General features: G+C 39.6%; 1 protein-coding gene across 8 annotated transcripts in view; it reads left to right on the top strand.

The window, feature by feature from the left end:
- Positions 1 to 364: 364 nt before the first annotated feature.
- Positions 365 to 16414, top strand: part of GGNBP2 (gametogenetin binding protein 2) — a 31652-nt gene continuing 15602 nt past the window's right edge. For 2 of the 8 annotated variants that reach the window (XM_011288952.4, XM_011288951.4), the window contains exons 1-5: positions 376 to 556; positions 1053 to 1242; positions 10407 to 10487; positions 11743 to 11996; positions 14885 to 14983. In XM_011288952.4, coding sequence (XP_011287254.1) covers positions 1150 to 1242; positions 10407 to 10487; positions 11743 to 11996; positions 14885 to 14983 — 527 coding nt within the window. In that variant the 5' untranslated portion in view covers positions 376 to 556; positions 1053 to 1149. Of the gene's footprint in view, positions 557 to 1052; positions 1243 to 10406; positions 10488 to 11742; positions 11997 to 14884; positions 14984 to 16414 lie in introns of all 8 variants that reach the window. The other 6 variants (XM_011288948.4, XM_011288946.4, XM_045044026.1 and 3 more) reach the window with 6 other exon arrangements.

Here is a 16414-nt window from a genome sequence, read left to right as displayed (position 1 = left end):
AGCCTCAGCTCCTCCCCACTTACCGAAGTCCTCCCAGGGCCTCGACCCTTGGGTCGGCCCTGAGTCAGCTCGGCTCGGCTCCTTTCGGCCCTCGGGAGAGCCGTTCCCAGGCCCCTGCGGCCAGGGACAGAGGTTTGGGCCTACTCACTCCTGGCAACCCTACTTCGGATTTATTCGGGTAGCTAGACTCGGGGGAAAGGGTCGGTAACACGTTCTAGGTACCCTGGGGAACACCCCCACCCCCTCCACCAGAATTTCGAAAGAGGCGACCCGGGAGCGTCGGTCTACAGTATCGCGAGAGGAGGCGGGGCTCCGCCCAGCGTTCTCGGCCCCTCCCTGCCCCACCCTCCCCACGTCCCCCGCCCTCCCTCCCCCACTCCCCGTGGCGCGAGCGGCTGACTGAGCCTGGAGAGGAAACGGCATTCGGAGCCGCGCTCCCGCCAAGGCCGGCCCTGACGCGGGCCTCGTCAGCCGGTAACGGGGAGCAGAGGTGGGGGTCAGGGAGACGACCAGGAAAACGGTGAAGGTCAGAACCGAGAGGTCTCTTCCGAGGAGGGTGAGGAAGGGGTCTGCGCCTCCCTCTACAGACTCCGCAGAGCTGAGGCGGGGTCGACCCCTCCCAGGGGCGGGGTCGTGCTGGGCAACTGCAGCCCTGGGGACTGATTGGGCGGGGCGCTCCAAGAAAGGGGAGGAAGGGGTCCCCGGCGGCGGAAAGCAGGAGGTGGGCTGTGGTGCTGAGGCCGTGGGTGGGGTCCTAGAGCTGGGACTCCGGTGACGGGCTGGGGAAGCCCCGGGGCCGATGGGTCCCTTCCGCCTCTCCTTTGGACCCTGACTGGAGGCCGGCGGGGGTGGGGGCTGGGGAAGGCGAGAGGCACGAGGGGGCGGGTCCCGGCACTGCTCGGCGCTGATTGGCTGAGCGCGTGTGGAATCGGGTGATGGGAAACGCAGTCCCGCTTTCCCGTGCCCTCCTGCTCTTCTCCCCCCCCCCCCCCCCGTGGCGAAAGTGCTGCGCGGCGGCGGGTGCTTACGCTCGCGGGGTTTGGCTGTTGCAGGCAGGAGCTGGGAGGAGGCGGCAGCAGCAGGAGCAGCAGCAGCAGCGGCGGCAGCTGGGAGGAGGTGGTGACGGTGGCAACGGCAGCGTCGGGAACGATGGCGCGACTGGTGGCAGTGTGCAGGGACGGGGAGGAGGAGTTCCCCTTCGAGAGGAGACAGATTCCTCTCTACATAGACGACACTCTCACGGTGAGCGGGCCGGGCCGGGCTCGCAGCTCCCCTGGCAGCTGTTTCCCCTCCTCCCCCTCCCCCAGGCCGAGCGCTGCGCACTGGAGAAAGAGTGTGTTGCAACTCCTAGGCGAGGCCTTCTCTCCGGCAGGCCCCACAAACTCGCCTTTGCAGTGTGTCGCACGGTAACCTCTGCGGGCTCCTAGCCCAGCGCTCCGTAAGCATTTCGAGCCTCTCTCGCCAGGTTTTCCTTCCTTTTTGAACCCTCTTCCTTTCCCCTGCCCCTTTATGAGACGCTGCTTTTGCCAAAGCATGCGTCTCGGAGAGGGGTTGAAGGATCCTGGGCGTTTAGGGCCTATCCTTTACAGAATCCACCTACCCTCGGGGAGTCTTAATTATCTGGAAATGTCGCAGCTGCACTGCTACCTGTGTATTTTCTGTCTCAATACTGTATGTAGCTCACTACAGAAGCATAATTACTGAGGGCAGAGTGACATGCTCTTGTACAGGAAAGATTCCACTAAAATGATTTGGTTTCACTGCAAATAGTCTCATATCGCCCAGTATATTAAAACTCTTTGAAATGATTGTATTGCTAAGCCGTGACTCTTCAAAATGGGTTTTCTTGGCAATAGTTATTTTTTAGTTTACAGGTAACCTTTTCTCCTTTTGTTAATGAAGCAAAATTATTGAATGTGTAAGAGCATTATAAAAAGCTGATTGCTCATCTTGAGTTCAAAACCCACTCAGGGTAGTTTTGTTTTTTAGAGTTGATGATAGTAGAGCATTACTGACCCTCTGCCCTGTGTTGCTGTACTATTTCCTCTGAAAGGAAATGGCAGAAATTTGAATTGAATCAGAACAGGAAATGAGTGCAGTTGCCACTATTTCTTAAGAAATGAAATGAACCTTTTCTAAATATTTTTGAAATCTGCATTTTGATGCTGCTGAAGCTTTGTATTATACATTTGCCTGTTTTGATAGGTGTAACTCAGTCTTTTCATATTATCACATTTGCCTTATTAACTGTACCTTTCTGTTTTTCAGAGGTAGTTCTGTTTTGTTGTTGAATTTTTTGGGCAAATATCGAAGTTTTTTCAAATTTTATATAAAATGCAAGTCATTGTAGAGCTGCCACTGTATGCCTTTCTGTTTGCCAGTCTCAATTAAAATTTGATTGAGCTGCAGTACTTTTAAAAGGATTAGAAGAGCTATTCAATGACTTGATTTGTTAGAACTTTTTAAGTGAAAGCATCTATACTTACCCACGTATATATTTTTTTTTCATAGAAAAAGGTAGAATGATTTGGCCTGACATAAGGTAAATAGAATTTGTGTTGGTGCATTTGAAAGTGCTTGTATATCTTGGTTATGATTTCTGCATTTTTTGCATTAACAGTGTAACGGAATTGTATTTTAAGTTAGGAAAAAAAACAAGCACTCTGATCAAATGAAATGATGGCATTTCTCAATTTGAAAAATAATAGGTGTTCATTTGTTACTTTTTTCTCTTCCAACTCTAACACAAACACTTTTTCTAGAGCACCATAGTTTGGTATCAACCTTCTATGATTATTGTCCCAGAATGTCTTTGATGTTTAAAAAAAATCTTACGGGTTTAGACATAAGATTACTTTTGAGTGTATGATATCAAAACATGGGGAAACCAACATAAATTTGAGTTTTTATAGACACTGATTCTCTCCTTATGTCACATAACCACCTTTTGTGTGAATGCAGCTTTGATACATCTGTCATATAGAACTTTAAAGCAGTGGGTGTTTTTATATTCTCTGTACAGTGGTATTAATTTCTAAAATTTTCCATAGAAAAAGATGGAACCTTGCACTGTGGTATATTATTGTACTTATTTATCCAGAGAAGTTGGGATTGGATTGAACCTGGTAGTTGAGTTTTGCTTTTATTGTATTGTGGACTTGTGGCCAAAGCAAATAAAATTTAGGATTATTTAATTTAAATATCTTACAATAGCATTAATTTAGCAAAAGGTACAGTTTTTCTTGGCTTTAGATTGGTTTTTGTCACTAGGAATGAGTGGGACTATTAATTGTTTTGTCTCAGAACTTGTGCATAGTCCCTGAATGGTGGTTAGTGAAAATTCTTGTCAAGAATGCATTATATTTAAGAAAATAAGTTTCTTTCAGAACTGTTCTGCCAAATACTACTTAAAAGAAGAACGCAGAGCAAACACCTGTTGGGGAAGAAGGAGGGAAGATGCCTGTAGCAGAAGTTTATGCTCTCACTGGTCCACTGATAGTTTGATGGCAGTGTATCCCTGAAGTTAACGTTTGGTCTGGTCTTTGTTCTTAGGGTCCGTAGGTATTGAAAAAACATTGTGTGATCTTTAAAGTGGTTTTAGAATTTTGTTAGGACCTAGGTGTTAAGCCTGGTTACAACTTTCACAATTCAGTTACAGATGCCGTATTGTTTTGGTAACAGAAGCTGAAACTTCTGTCCTTAGTTCAACCTGTGATTTTACCTTAGGATTTGTAAAATAAAATCGAGAAGCTTGTATATGAGGAAGTAGCCTCCTCTTATGTGGCATGTTGAATCCACATTTAAGACTTGTTTTGTAATTTTGTGGTTTGAATACTAGAGTACAGTGCTAATATAAGTGTATTTAAGAAAATACCAAATAAGTAAGCTAGTGGAATATTTATAAAAGTGGTATGCTATATGGCCAAAATTCTTTTTGTGTTACTAGAATTATAAAATAGCAGATGGACAGATTACAGATTTTATTTTAGAGACATTTTTGAAGAATTATAGTTTTCAAGTGAGTAGTTTTTAAAAGAATAGTCAAAATTTATATCCTTACAAAGTAGTCTTTAAAAATTACCATATGACAAAAAAATTCTCCTTAATTCTGCTTCCCAGAGATAACTAAGGATATAGCAGCATTTGCTGTAATTCTAGTCAAAGACACATAGATACAGAGTTGAGATGTATTGTCTACTAGAACATTTTATATCTCGCTTTTTTTGCTGAATGTAATACTGAGGACATTTGCTCTTCTCATTCTTAAGCACCTTTTTTTTTTTTCTCCAATGTTTGCTTATTTTGAGGGAGAGCAGGCATGAGCAGGGGAGGTATGGAGAGAAAGGGAGAGAGAGAAAAATCCCAAGCAGGCCCCACACTGTTAGCAAGGACCCCAGTGCAGGGCTCCATCTCACTGCCTGAGGTCATGACCTGAGCTGAAATCAAGAGTGAGATGCTCAACCAACTGAGCCACCCAGGCACCCCCAAGTAGCTTTACTGACCATGTAGTAGTTTGTTGTGTAACATTCCATAATTTAATCATTTTTCCTTTGTGGATATAGGGATGATTCTGTTTTTTACTATGAATAATGCTATAGGGATATAAATAAGGCATAAATTTCTCCATTAAAGTTTTTTTTTCCTCAGGCTTTGGAACTACAGTTACTGGATCAAAGGATAAGAACCTTTTATAAAGTTCTTGACACATGCTGTCAAATTGCTACAATATTGCTGGGATGCAGTTTACTCTCCTAATTCAAATAATCTAAGTGGACTAAAGACTTAGATAATATTTTTTTTAAGCTTATTTATTTTTAGAGAGAGAGCATGGCCGGGGGGGGGGAGGGGGAGGAGAGAGAATGAATGAATCCCAAGAAGGCTCCACACTGTCAATGCAGAGCCCTACATGGGGCTCGAACCATGAGATCATGACCTGAGCCGAAATCAAGAGATGGACGCTTAATGGACTGAGCCACCCAGACACCCCTGATAATTTTTTTAAGTATATTTATTTATTTTGAGAGAAAGGGAGAGCAAGCAGGGGAGGTGCAGAGAGAGGTGGAGAATCCCAAGCAGGATCTGTTCTGTCAGTGCAGAGTCCTGCATGGGTCTCGTTCTCAAGAATTGTGAGCTAGTGACCTGAGCCAAGATGAAGAGTGGGATGCTTAACCAACTGAGCCATCAGGTGTGACCTTGATAAATGGTTTTTAACAAAGACATTAAAACATAATAAATGGTGGCATATCCACTTGGGGATTAGGTGTTTAGCATTTGTTAAATTTAGTACTTAGTGTTTTCTTACAACTCTTAGGTATTTAATTGATTTTACCAGAGGCAATAGATGTTATAAATACCTGTGAGGATGAAGTAAAAAAGTAAAGCTAAATAATAAATAAAAATTTAATAATGTTGGTTAGAGCTTGTGAAAATGTGCTAAAAACAGATTATTTATGGTCAGGACAGATAATTCAAGAGTGAAAGTGGGTAATGGATTCAATAAACTTTGTAAGACAGTAATTGCAGGACAGTGACTGGTTCTATTTTTGGCTAGCTAGGGATAGGCAACCTCATCATGAAGCAGAACACTAATGATGCCTCTGTGAAACCACACCTGAAATATTTTACATGACTGTCTTCCTCTAGGTAACCTAGAAACTGAATATTAAGTCAAGGAAGTGGTTTTAAAGAATGGGGAAAAATAGTGCTACTATCCTCTTTGCCTTCTCTTTTTCCTTTTTTCTTACTGTCTTCTCTCAACATTAAAGAGCATGTAGTGATTGGCCAGAAAACAGCAAGGTAAAAAGCCATTACTGTAAGTTTGAAAGGCAAGGACACTTAAAATATTAAGTGCAGAGTTTGTAACCAGGGTGGTATAGATTAAGTACAAGAGAAAATTTAGTATTATCCAAGCCAGTGAAACACAGGAAAAACACGGTAATAGACCCAATCTTGACATTTATCTTTACTAGTTTGATAAAAATGAAATGATCTGAAATGAGCATTAAGAAATTTTTTTTCACTCTGTCCATTGTTGTACCTTTTAGAAAGGATTCCCAATGCAGGTATTATCCCATTAAATAATACATATTTTTATTTAAAGTTTATTTGGAGAGGGGGTGGGCAGAGAGGGAGAGAGAGAATCCCAAGCAGGCTCTGCACCATTACCACAGAGCCCGATGTAGGGCTCCATATCATGAACCGGGAGATCATGATCTGAGCTGGAGTTAAGAGTTGGGTGCTTAACTGACTGAGCCACCCAGACACCCCTACACTATATATATTTTAAAGGTCAGCTGGTAGGGCTCAATATGTTAGATTTGTTCTTTGATCTCTGCCTTAATTATTAAAACAATAAAACATAGTTGATAAGAATAAAAATAATTCATTTATACGGAGAATTTAGGATTTCATCTATGAACCAAGCAGGAGAGACCTTGATTTGGTTAAATAAGAGGCATTCTTTGTTCCTTAAATTGGCCACTTTGATCTTAATTTTCTTTTTTATGGTGGCAATAGATATGTAATTGTTTGATACATTTGTACCAAACCGGTGAGAATGCAAATCAAAGTGTTAGTTGCTTACATGGTAGATTTTTGAGTGTCCTGCAGTGTTCTGTTAAGTTACATGACTTTGAAAGTTTATCCTACACCTTTATTCTGACTTGACAGTTCAGTTTGTTTGTGTTTTAAACCGTGTAGTGATTCCAGATAACATAATGTGAGTTAACTGTTCAGTACTATTAACTATTTTTTATCTTCTACCAGTTTTCATGGATCTAATAATTGGGATTATTAATTTTTTAATTTAACTTTTTAAATTTACATTCAAATTATCATATAGTGGAACAGTGATTTCAGGAGTAGATTCCTTAATGCCCCTTACCCATTTAGCCCATCCCCCCCTCCTACAACCCCTGTGGTAACTCTCGTTTGTTCTCCAAATTTAAGAGTCTCTTATATTTTGTTCCCCTCCCTGTTTTTATATTATTTTTGCTTCCCTTCCTTTATGTTCATCTGCATTGTATCTCTAATTTAGCTTAGCATAATACCCTCTAGTTCCTTCCATGTAGTTGCAAATGGCAAGATTTCATTCTTTTTGATTGCTGAGTAATACTCCATTGTATGTATATACCACATCTGTATCCATTCATCCATCAATGGACATTTGGGCTCTTTCCATACTTTGGCTGTTGTCGTAGTGCTGCTCTAAACATTGGGGTGCGTGTGTCCCTTCAAAACAGCATACCTATATCCCTTGGATAAATACCTAGGAGTGCAATTGCTGGGTCATAGGGTAGTTCTATTTTTAACTTTTTGAGAAACCTCCATACTGTTTTCCAGAGTGGCTGCACCAGTTTGCATTCCCACCAACAGTGCAAAAGAGATCGTCTTTCTCCGCATCCTCGCCAACATCTGTTGTTGCCTGAGTTGTTGATGTTAGGCATTCTTACAGGTGTGAGGTGGTATCTCACTGGTTTTCATTTGTATTTCCCTGATGGTGAATGATGTTGAGCATTTTTCATATGTCGGTTGGCCATCTGGATGTCTTCTTTGGAGAAGTGTCTATTCATGTTGTTTGCCCATTTCTTCACTGGATTGTTTTTTGGGTATTGAGTTTGATAAGTTCTTTATAGATTTTGGATACTAACCATTTATCTGATATGTCATTTGCAAATATTTTCTCCCATTCTGTCGGTTGCCTTTTAGTTTCACTGATTATTTCCTTCACTGTGCAGAAGCTTTTTATCTTGATGAGGTCCCAATAGTTCATTTTTGCTTTGGTTTTCCCTTGCCTCCAGAGACGTGTTGAGTAAGAAGTTGCTGCGGTCAGGATCAAAGAGGCTTTTGCCTGCTTTCTCCTCGAGGATTTTGATGGCTTCTTGTCTTACATTTAGGTCTTTCATCCATTTTGAGTTTATTTTTGTGTATGGTGTTAAGAAAGTGGTCCAGGTTCATTTTTCTGCATGTTGCTGTTCAGTTTTCCCAGCTCCGCTTGCTGAAGAGACTGTCTTTATTCCATTGGATAGTCTTTCCTGCTTTGTCAAAGATTAGCTGGTCATACATTTGTGGGTCCATTTCTGGGTTCTCTATTCTGTCCCATTGATTTTAATGTCTGTTTTTTGTGCCAATACCATACTGTCTTGATGATTACAGCTTTGTAATTCAGCTGGAAGTCTGGGGATTATTAATTTTTTTTTAATTTGAGTAAACACTGCTAAATATAATAGTATGGATCATTAGACTTTTTTGCCCATTTATTAATGTCATTCTCACCAATTCATTTAGGGCCACCTAAAGCAGACCAGTGACCAGTTTTACTTAGTACTGTTGGTAAAGTTAACATATGAAAGTGCTTAGAACAATACCCAGCGTAAATGAAGCTACCTAAATGGCTTCCCCTCTTACTACTACTCTTTGGAGATATTAATAGTAATTAATTAACACTCTTGGAGACATTAATAAGACTATGAGAGGGAAAACTAGAGAGAAGTCGATAAACCTGAAATTCGATAATTGATCCTTGAACCTATGAGATTTGGATATATAATCTATATGAGGGAAGAAACTTCCAGAACAGTAAAAGCTATTGAGATGGAAGCATGTCTCTTGAGTACAGTATAATGAATATAGAATTGGAAGCAAGGAACACTAATTTTTCTCCTCGATAATAAACAGTATATGTGCATTGTAACAAATTTGGGAAAGGTAGGAACACATAAAGGAAAAAGTCCTCTATCTTTTCGCTGCCTAGACATAGGCCACATCTAATATATCATGTATTTTCTTTTCCTGTAAGAAAATGCACACATACAGTCATTTGAATCATATTGTACCTGGAGTTTTTCGTTTTGTGAAATATAGTGGAGTCCTGGAGTGTTGAGTTGTTGCTTGCATCATTGTCCATCCTTCGTATCCGGTTGTCTCTACTTCACATATCCTGTACTCCCCCCCCCCCCTTTTATCAAGTCAAGAAAAGATCAATCTATTGCTTACACTTGTCTTTGTTGTTCAGTCTTTAGTTTATTGTTAGAACAAGCATGTTTTAGGGCTCTCATGTCTAATGTGGAGGAAAAAGAATGGTTACCACTATTAAAAAAGCAGGTCTTTGTGGTGCTGGTTGGTGCAGGAGGAATTAGTTTTAAGATCATGTTCAACTGGTTGGGGTATTTGTAGTGTTTTGTTTTTGTCTCAAATGGGTCTTTTACCATGACTTCACTCTGTGAGTATGTAGGAGTTCGTGGTCCTTGTCATCTAGAAATAGAAGTTTGTCCTAGCACAGTATGTTTGATACCTTTAACAATGTTTTAGTTAAGATATAAATGTGTTACTTTATTTCATTGTTTTGAAAGGCATACTTTATTTGCCCCCACATTTTAATATCTCTGAAATTGGATGTTTCTTTCATTTGCTGACAGCTAACAGTTATAATGGCTCTTTCTCAGTGGTATGTAACTATGGTGCTTCTCATAATCAGTGGTATCACAGATCAAGTGACATGTGCTAATTAGTAATTCCCCATGATCTTCCTCTGGTAGGGAATTTTGACATTTGAATAAATACCTTATATCCTTTTTGTTCATAATCAGAGCAGACATTTAGTATGTGCCCGGTACTGTTCTGAGTATTTCATATATTGTGTGTATGGTCATTTACATTATAAAAAAAACAATTTTTTTTTTTTTAGTGTTTGTTTATTTTTGAGACAGAGAGCCTGAGCGGGGGAGGGGCAGAGAGAGAGGCAGACATAGAATCTGAAGCAGGCTTCAGGCTCTGAGCTGTCAGCACAGAGCCCGACGCTGGGCTTGAACTCATGAATCCATGAGATCATGACCTGAGCTGAAGTCAGACGCTTAACTGATTGAGCCACCCAGGTGCCCCATGATCATTTACATTATAAAATTTACCCTATTTTGTAGTTAAAAGAAATAGCTAAAAATATGCTTGTCTAATGTAAGATATCAGGTTATTTTACTTATTAAATGTTATTATTGGGCACTGCAACAAACACTTTTAAATGTAATTTAATCCTCACAACCTACTCTATGAGATCTTAAACATTATTCCTTAAACTCATTTTACAAATGAGGAAGCTTAGAATCAAACAGGTTAAGTAACTTGCCAGAGTTACAACCTAGATTGTAAGTGGTAGAGCTGGGAGTTGAACTCTTGTTTGCCTGACTTTGGTGTCCTTGCTTCTAATTACTATACCATTTTTGGCTTTAGAAATGTGGATAACTTGAGTTTTTGTTTTGTTTTGTTTCTAACTTTTTTTTGACAGGGGGCAGGACTGGGATATGCAAATCCTGCTTTCGGGGTATATTTCTGTCCTAGGAGTTTATAAAATAGTTTGTAGCATGTGTTCAAAGAAGATAAAATAATTGATTTTCATTCTTTTGCATATTAAGATGGTGATGGAATTTCCTGACAACGTGCTAAATCTCGATGGGCATCAAAATAATGGTGCACAACTAAAGCAGTTTATTCAGGTAATATTTTTAAAAATCAATGTTTTAAATGGTGTATGTGTGTGTTTTGAAGAGTCATTTAAAATTTTAGCTTTAAGTATTAATAGCTAGGACTCTCTAGGCCTTAAGATTGCACTGAAATTGCTTTCTTTCGCTAGTGCAACAATGAATATATTTATGTTGCTGTTATGTGAAAGAGATTTGGTGATGTTATCATTTTCTGTGTCCCTAAGGCTTTAGTTTCACCAAGCCATCTTTGCTTGTTTTTGAAAGGTGTAAAGTATATAACTTTTCATTGAGAACTTGTTGTTTTTCTTCTGTAGTGATTGATTGTTCAAGTAAAAAAAAGAAAAAAAATCCTGTGCTGCAAATTTTATGATTTTTATTTAATTTTTTTGATTTCTATTTAATTTTTAAACTGTGATATTTTATAAAACCCTGTATGTAATCAAGATAATGGAAGGTAAATTGTTACTTCAAAATTCTTTTTCTACTTTGGAAAATGAAAGGTTGATGGTAACTGTGAGAAAATTCTTAGGAGTATCTTACTTTCCCATCCTTTTTTGGTAAAGCTGGAAGCATTATTTGTAGTATAACTAACTCCATCCAAGGTAAAAGTTATTTACTAGAGTTTTGCCCGTTTCTCTACAGCTGTGGTGAGATTCTCAGTCATTTTTCTACCTTGTCATAACCAACAGATAACATTCATATGCTGCACCAGCATTTTAGTTACTCACTGTAGGCTCCAAATGGGTAAAATAGGCCTTGTTCTTTCCTACTAATCCATAAAACACCTGCCCATACCTCCAGGTTGAGAATTGCTGCTGTACATGATCATCATCCTAACCTGATTCCTGTAGCTAAGCATAGTGTGTTGTTAAAAGTTGAGAGGAAGACATGGCAAAGCTGTGTTGTTCCTTTATTTTCTGCCTTTTAAAATTTTTATTTCAAGTGAGTGTACTAAGCTTAATACTCAGTGAACAAACACTAAATTTCCAGATCCAGGGCTGCTTTTCACCATGCTGGGGCACATACTGTTTAGTCCTGACAGGCTAAGCAGAGTTTTTTATACCTTAATTGCCAAAACAGGAGCTTTGTGGAGCAAATTCAGTATACCATGGGGAAAGCCGACTTATTTTTCTGACTCCGTTGCAGATAGAGATCACAAGCCCTTTCCAGGTTGTACTTACTACACAAAAATAGGAACCAGAAGTAGTCAAGAGAAATTTTATGTCTCAAGGACTGTTCTTCAATTTTCTTTCTTTCTCTCTTTCAGCGACATAGTATGCTTAAGCAGCAAGATCTAAGTATTGCCATGGTGGTGACATCACGGGAAGTATTGAGTGCACTTTCTCAGCTTGTCCCATGTGTTGGTTGTCGTCGCAGTGTGGAGCGCCTCTTTTCCCAGCTTGTAGAGTCTGGAAATCCTGCCCTTGAACCCCTGACAGTAGGCCCCAAGGGAGTCCTGTCTGTAACTCGAAGCTGCATGACTGATGCAAAGAAGCTTTATACCTTATTTTATGTACATGGGTAAGTATAATCAATGTGGGGAAGATGACTTTGTTAGTAACACTGGTAGCTTTTTTACTAAATTTGGTAGGGGCAAAGCTTTGAGTTCAACTTGAACAATTTATTGAGTATCTTTTGTGTGCCAATGACTATATGGTTTTTGTTCTCTTATGAAGAAAGGCAGGCAGTAAGCAAATATATGATCTGTCAGGTAAGTTACAAGTAGAGGAGATGAGTGGTTGGATGGATTTAATACGGAGGATGATCAGGGAAGGCCTCTCTAATAAAATGACATTGAATGTAGACTTGAATGCAATGAGTAAGTAAACCATGTAGATATCCAGGGGAAGGAAGAGAAGGAGCCAGCAATTGTAAGGGTTCAGAGGTTGAAGTTTTCCTGGCCTGTTTGAAGAACAGTAAGGAAGCCATTGTGGCTGGAGCCAGATGAATGAAGGGAACAGTAATAAAAGATGAGACCGGGGTCACCTGGGTGGCTCAGTTGGTTAAGCGTCCAACTTTGGCTCAGGCCGTGATCTCACCATTTGTGAGTTCGAGCTCTGCATTGGCTGCCTGCTGTCAGCACAGAGCCGGCTTCAGATTCTCTGTCTCCCTCTCTCTGTGCCCCTCCTCCGCTTGCACATGTGCACACGTGTTCTCTCTCAAAAATAAACATAAAAGGGTGAGATCAGAAGAGTAATAAAAAGCCTACTTATGTAGTGCCATCCTGAGTTTTTGTTGTTGTTGCTTTTTTAATGTTTGAGAGGGAGAGGTGGGGTGGGGGAAGGGAAGAGAGAGAGGAGAGAGAATCCCAAGCAGGTTCTGTGTTGCCAGCACAGAGCCTATCTTGGGGCTTGATCCCATGGACCATGAGTTCATGATCTGAGCCGAAACCAAGAGTGGGACAGTTAACCAACTGAGCCACCCAGGTGCCCCTTTTATTGTTTTTTACTCTAAGTAAGACTGGAAGATTTGGGAGTGTTTTGAGTAGAGGAGTAACATGGTCTGACTTGAATTTTGGTTTACTTTGATCTCTGTGTCAAGAATAAGTGGAAGGGTGGTTGAAGGGCAGAGAAATAAAAGCTGTTTAATAGTCCATGCAAGAGATAATGATGACCAGTATGGTGGTCACAGAGGTAATAAGAAATGGTTGGATCCTGGATATATTTTGAGGAATGAGCCAGTAGGATTTTTTGGATAGAGTGGATATGGAGGAAGGCATCAAGGATGATTTTCAGATTTGGGATCTAAAGAATAGGACTGGGGTGCGTTGGTGGCTTCTTGAGTTAAGCATCCAACCCTTGATCTCAGCCTCAGGTCTTGATCTCAGGATCAAGAATAAAGAACAGGACAAATGGTTTCCATTACTGAGAAGGGTAAGACTAGGAGGAGCAATTTTGCAGAGCTCACTTTTGGACATGTTAAGTGTGAGATACCAATTGGACATCCAGGTAGAGTTTAGAGAGGTCTGCTCTAGAGATAAAAACGGTGTCATCATCGTATGTATATCATATTTAAACTATACATACAGTATTTGAGCTATATGTATGCATACGTACATAATTTAAACCCATAAGATCAGATGGTCACCAAAGTGTGAGTATAAATAGGAAAAGAGAAGAGGTCTGAAGACCAAACTCTGTTTAGAGGTGGTGGTAGAGACTTTGGAATTTTACTCTGCCTCAGAAAAGTATTGGAACGTTTTTGAACAGAGAAGTAACATACTGTGATTTTTGTTTTGAAAACATCACTCCAGCTACTAAGCCTAGAATGTAAAGGCAAAAGGTGGAAGCAAGGAGACCATTTGGGAGGCCAGCTGTTGCAGTTGGCTGGGTGAGAGAGACGAGTTGGACCAGAGTGGTAATGGTGGAGGTGATAAGTGATTTGATTCTGGATATATTCAAAAGTTAGAGTTGACAGGCTTTGCTGATTGGTTGCATGCAGGGTGTGGATATTAGCTGTACGCATTTCTATATTTGCACAAAATTTTTGTTGATGGCTTTTCTTTTTTTTTTTTTTTTTTTTTAGAATTTTTAAAATTTTTTATTCATTTTTGAGAGAGAGAGAGAGAGAGAGACAGACAGACAGACAGACAGACAAGAGTATGAGCAGGAGAGGAGCAGAGGAAGAGGAAGACACAGATTCCGAAGTAGGCTCCAGGTTCTGAGCTGTCGGCACAGAGCCCGATTTGGGGCTCCAACTCTTGAACTGTGAGGTCATGACCTGAGCTGAAGTCAGATGCCCAACGGACTGAGCCACCCAGGCGCCCCCTATTGATGGTTTTTTTCTTATCAAGGATAGTGCTTATTTAGATAATGTTTGCACAGGGGAAGATGGTTGAGAGATAGCAATCAGTCATAAAATATTTGAGTGTTAGGCACACTGCTGGATACAGTGCAGATGCAGGGGTGAATGAGACAGATACAGTCTAGGGGAGTGAGTACATTGAATAGGACAGGTCTCTTCCAACATACTGACAGCCTGGGAATGGAATGGAGAGGACAAGTATACCGACTCTTCTGGGTTAGCATTTGTTTGATGAGAAATTTTCAAGGTAAGGGATATGTCTACAGTACTTCAAATATACTACTATACTAAAAGGTAGTAAGTAGAAGGGGTGCCTGGGTGGCTCAGTCGGTTAAGCATCCGACTTCAGCTCAGGTCATGATCTCGCAGTCCATGAGTTCGAGCCCCACATCAGGCTCTGCTGACAGCTCAGAGCCTGGAACCTGCTTAAGATTCTATGTCTCACACTCTCTCTGCTTCTCCCCCGCTCATGCCCTGTCTGTCTGCGTCTCTCAAAAATAAGTAAACGTTAAAAAAAATTTTTTTAAAGGTAGTAAGTAGAGATTTTGAAAATTCTAAAGACAAATGAATGTTAATCAGACTTTTAATGATTTATTTTTGATTAGGTCCAAACTAAACGACATGATAGATGCTATTCCAAAAAGTAAAAAGAACAAGAGATGTCAGTTGCACTCCTTAGATACACACAAACCAAAACCTTTGGGGTAAGTAGAATCAACTATTAAGATGCTTTGTGATTGTTAAGATTGTAAATGTTGATCGCATTTAGTAGAAAGAAAAAATATTCAACTAGTTTATTAGTTACACTATAACATAGGTTAAAATAAATCTGTCTTCTATACAGCCTTTTTGCATTGAGACTGTGTAGGGTAGGGTCTCAATATAGGTCTGATTTTTTTCTTTTGAAGTTTTTTTTTCCCTTCTGTTAAATATATTACAGAGGAAGGAGGTTGGAGATCTTTATGGAAATTTAGTTAATACTTTTTTCAAAGTAGTGATATATCATTTTTTGATCTATATGATAGTCATAATGTGTAAATTATTTCTCTTGTCTTTCTTATCTCTAGGTCTCCCTAATAATTTATCAAGGATTAAAAAAAAGCCTTGGATTAGTTGTAATCATATGTATTTATGCAATTTGCAGTTTTCTTCTTTTCTACAATGCCCAGGGCTGCTTTTGCCCCCATCTCCCAGCACGTTGTCACATTTACTGCTTACAAAATTGCTTGAGGTTGAGAGTAGTGAAAGCCATGAAATTTGAAGGAGGTTTCTAAGAAGTAACTTTTGTTTTGAAGTGAATGGGATGGTATGAAAACTATATTTCTGAATTACTTAAAAAAAATTAGTTTTTTAATATCTTGTTGGTATTGTTGATATCATTGTTGTGTAGATATTTTTCTTCCTGATAAAAAGACCTGAAAGACCAGGTAGTGGTATGTTAGTAATCTATTAAGAATTTTTTTCCCCTATACTCAGAAACAAATTTTTTAAAAATTTTATTATGAAAACTGCCAAACATATAGGAAAGTAGAGAGACTATTTAAGAACCGCTGCTCCTACTTCCCAGATATCTTCACCCAGATTCAGTAGTGTTATCAAGATTTGTCACATTTGTTTTATTTATCCATCTTTTTCTTTGCAGAAGTATTTTAAAATAAGTCCCAGGCATCATGCTATTTTACTCCTACATATTTCTACATCCATTTCTAAACACGTGGACATTTTTTTGGTAATGACAGTGCCATTATAACACTTAACAAAATTAACTGTAATAATCTAATACCCAGTTTAGATTTTCCCAGCTGTCTCTAAAAATGTCTTCTTACGTGGATTTGTTAGAATCAGGATCCTGACAAGAATCACCAACTGCATGATATCTCTGTGAGAGTTCTCTGAACTCAGGAAAGCTCTGTACAACCTAAAGTGGTTATCTAAAGAAAATTGTTATTTTATGTACCTTGTTTACCAATATCTTTATAGAGATTTCCTGACTTTTTGAAAGTAAAATTCAGTCTAATTTTCTCATGAGACAGTAACCTTTACCTGAATGTCTTGTTAGCCAAAGCCACAGAGTTGTATTGTATTATAAAAAGACTGTCTTCTGGGTTTTTTTGTTATGAATATTCTTCATTGAG

The sequence above is a fragment of the Felis catus genome, chromosome E1, assembly GCF_018350175.1.
Source record: "Felis catus isolate Fca126 chromosome E1, F.catus_Fca126_mat1.0, whole genome shotgun sequence".
In the NCBI taxonomy this organism is placed as follows: Eukaryota; Metazoa; Chordata; class Mammalia; order Carnivora; family Felidae; genus Felis; species Felis catus.
This window is presented reverse-complemented; position numbering and strand designations above follow the sequence as displayed.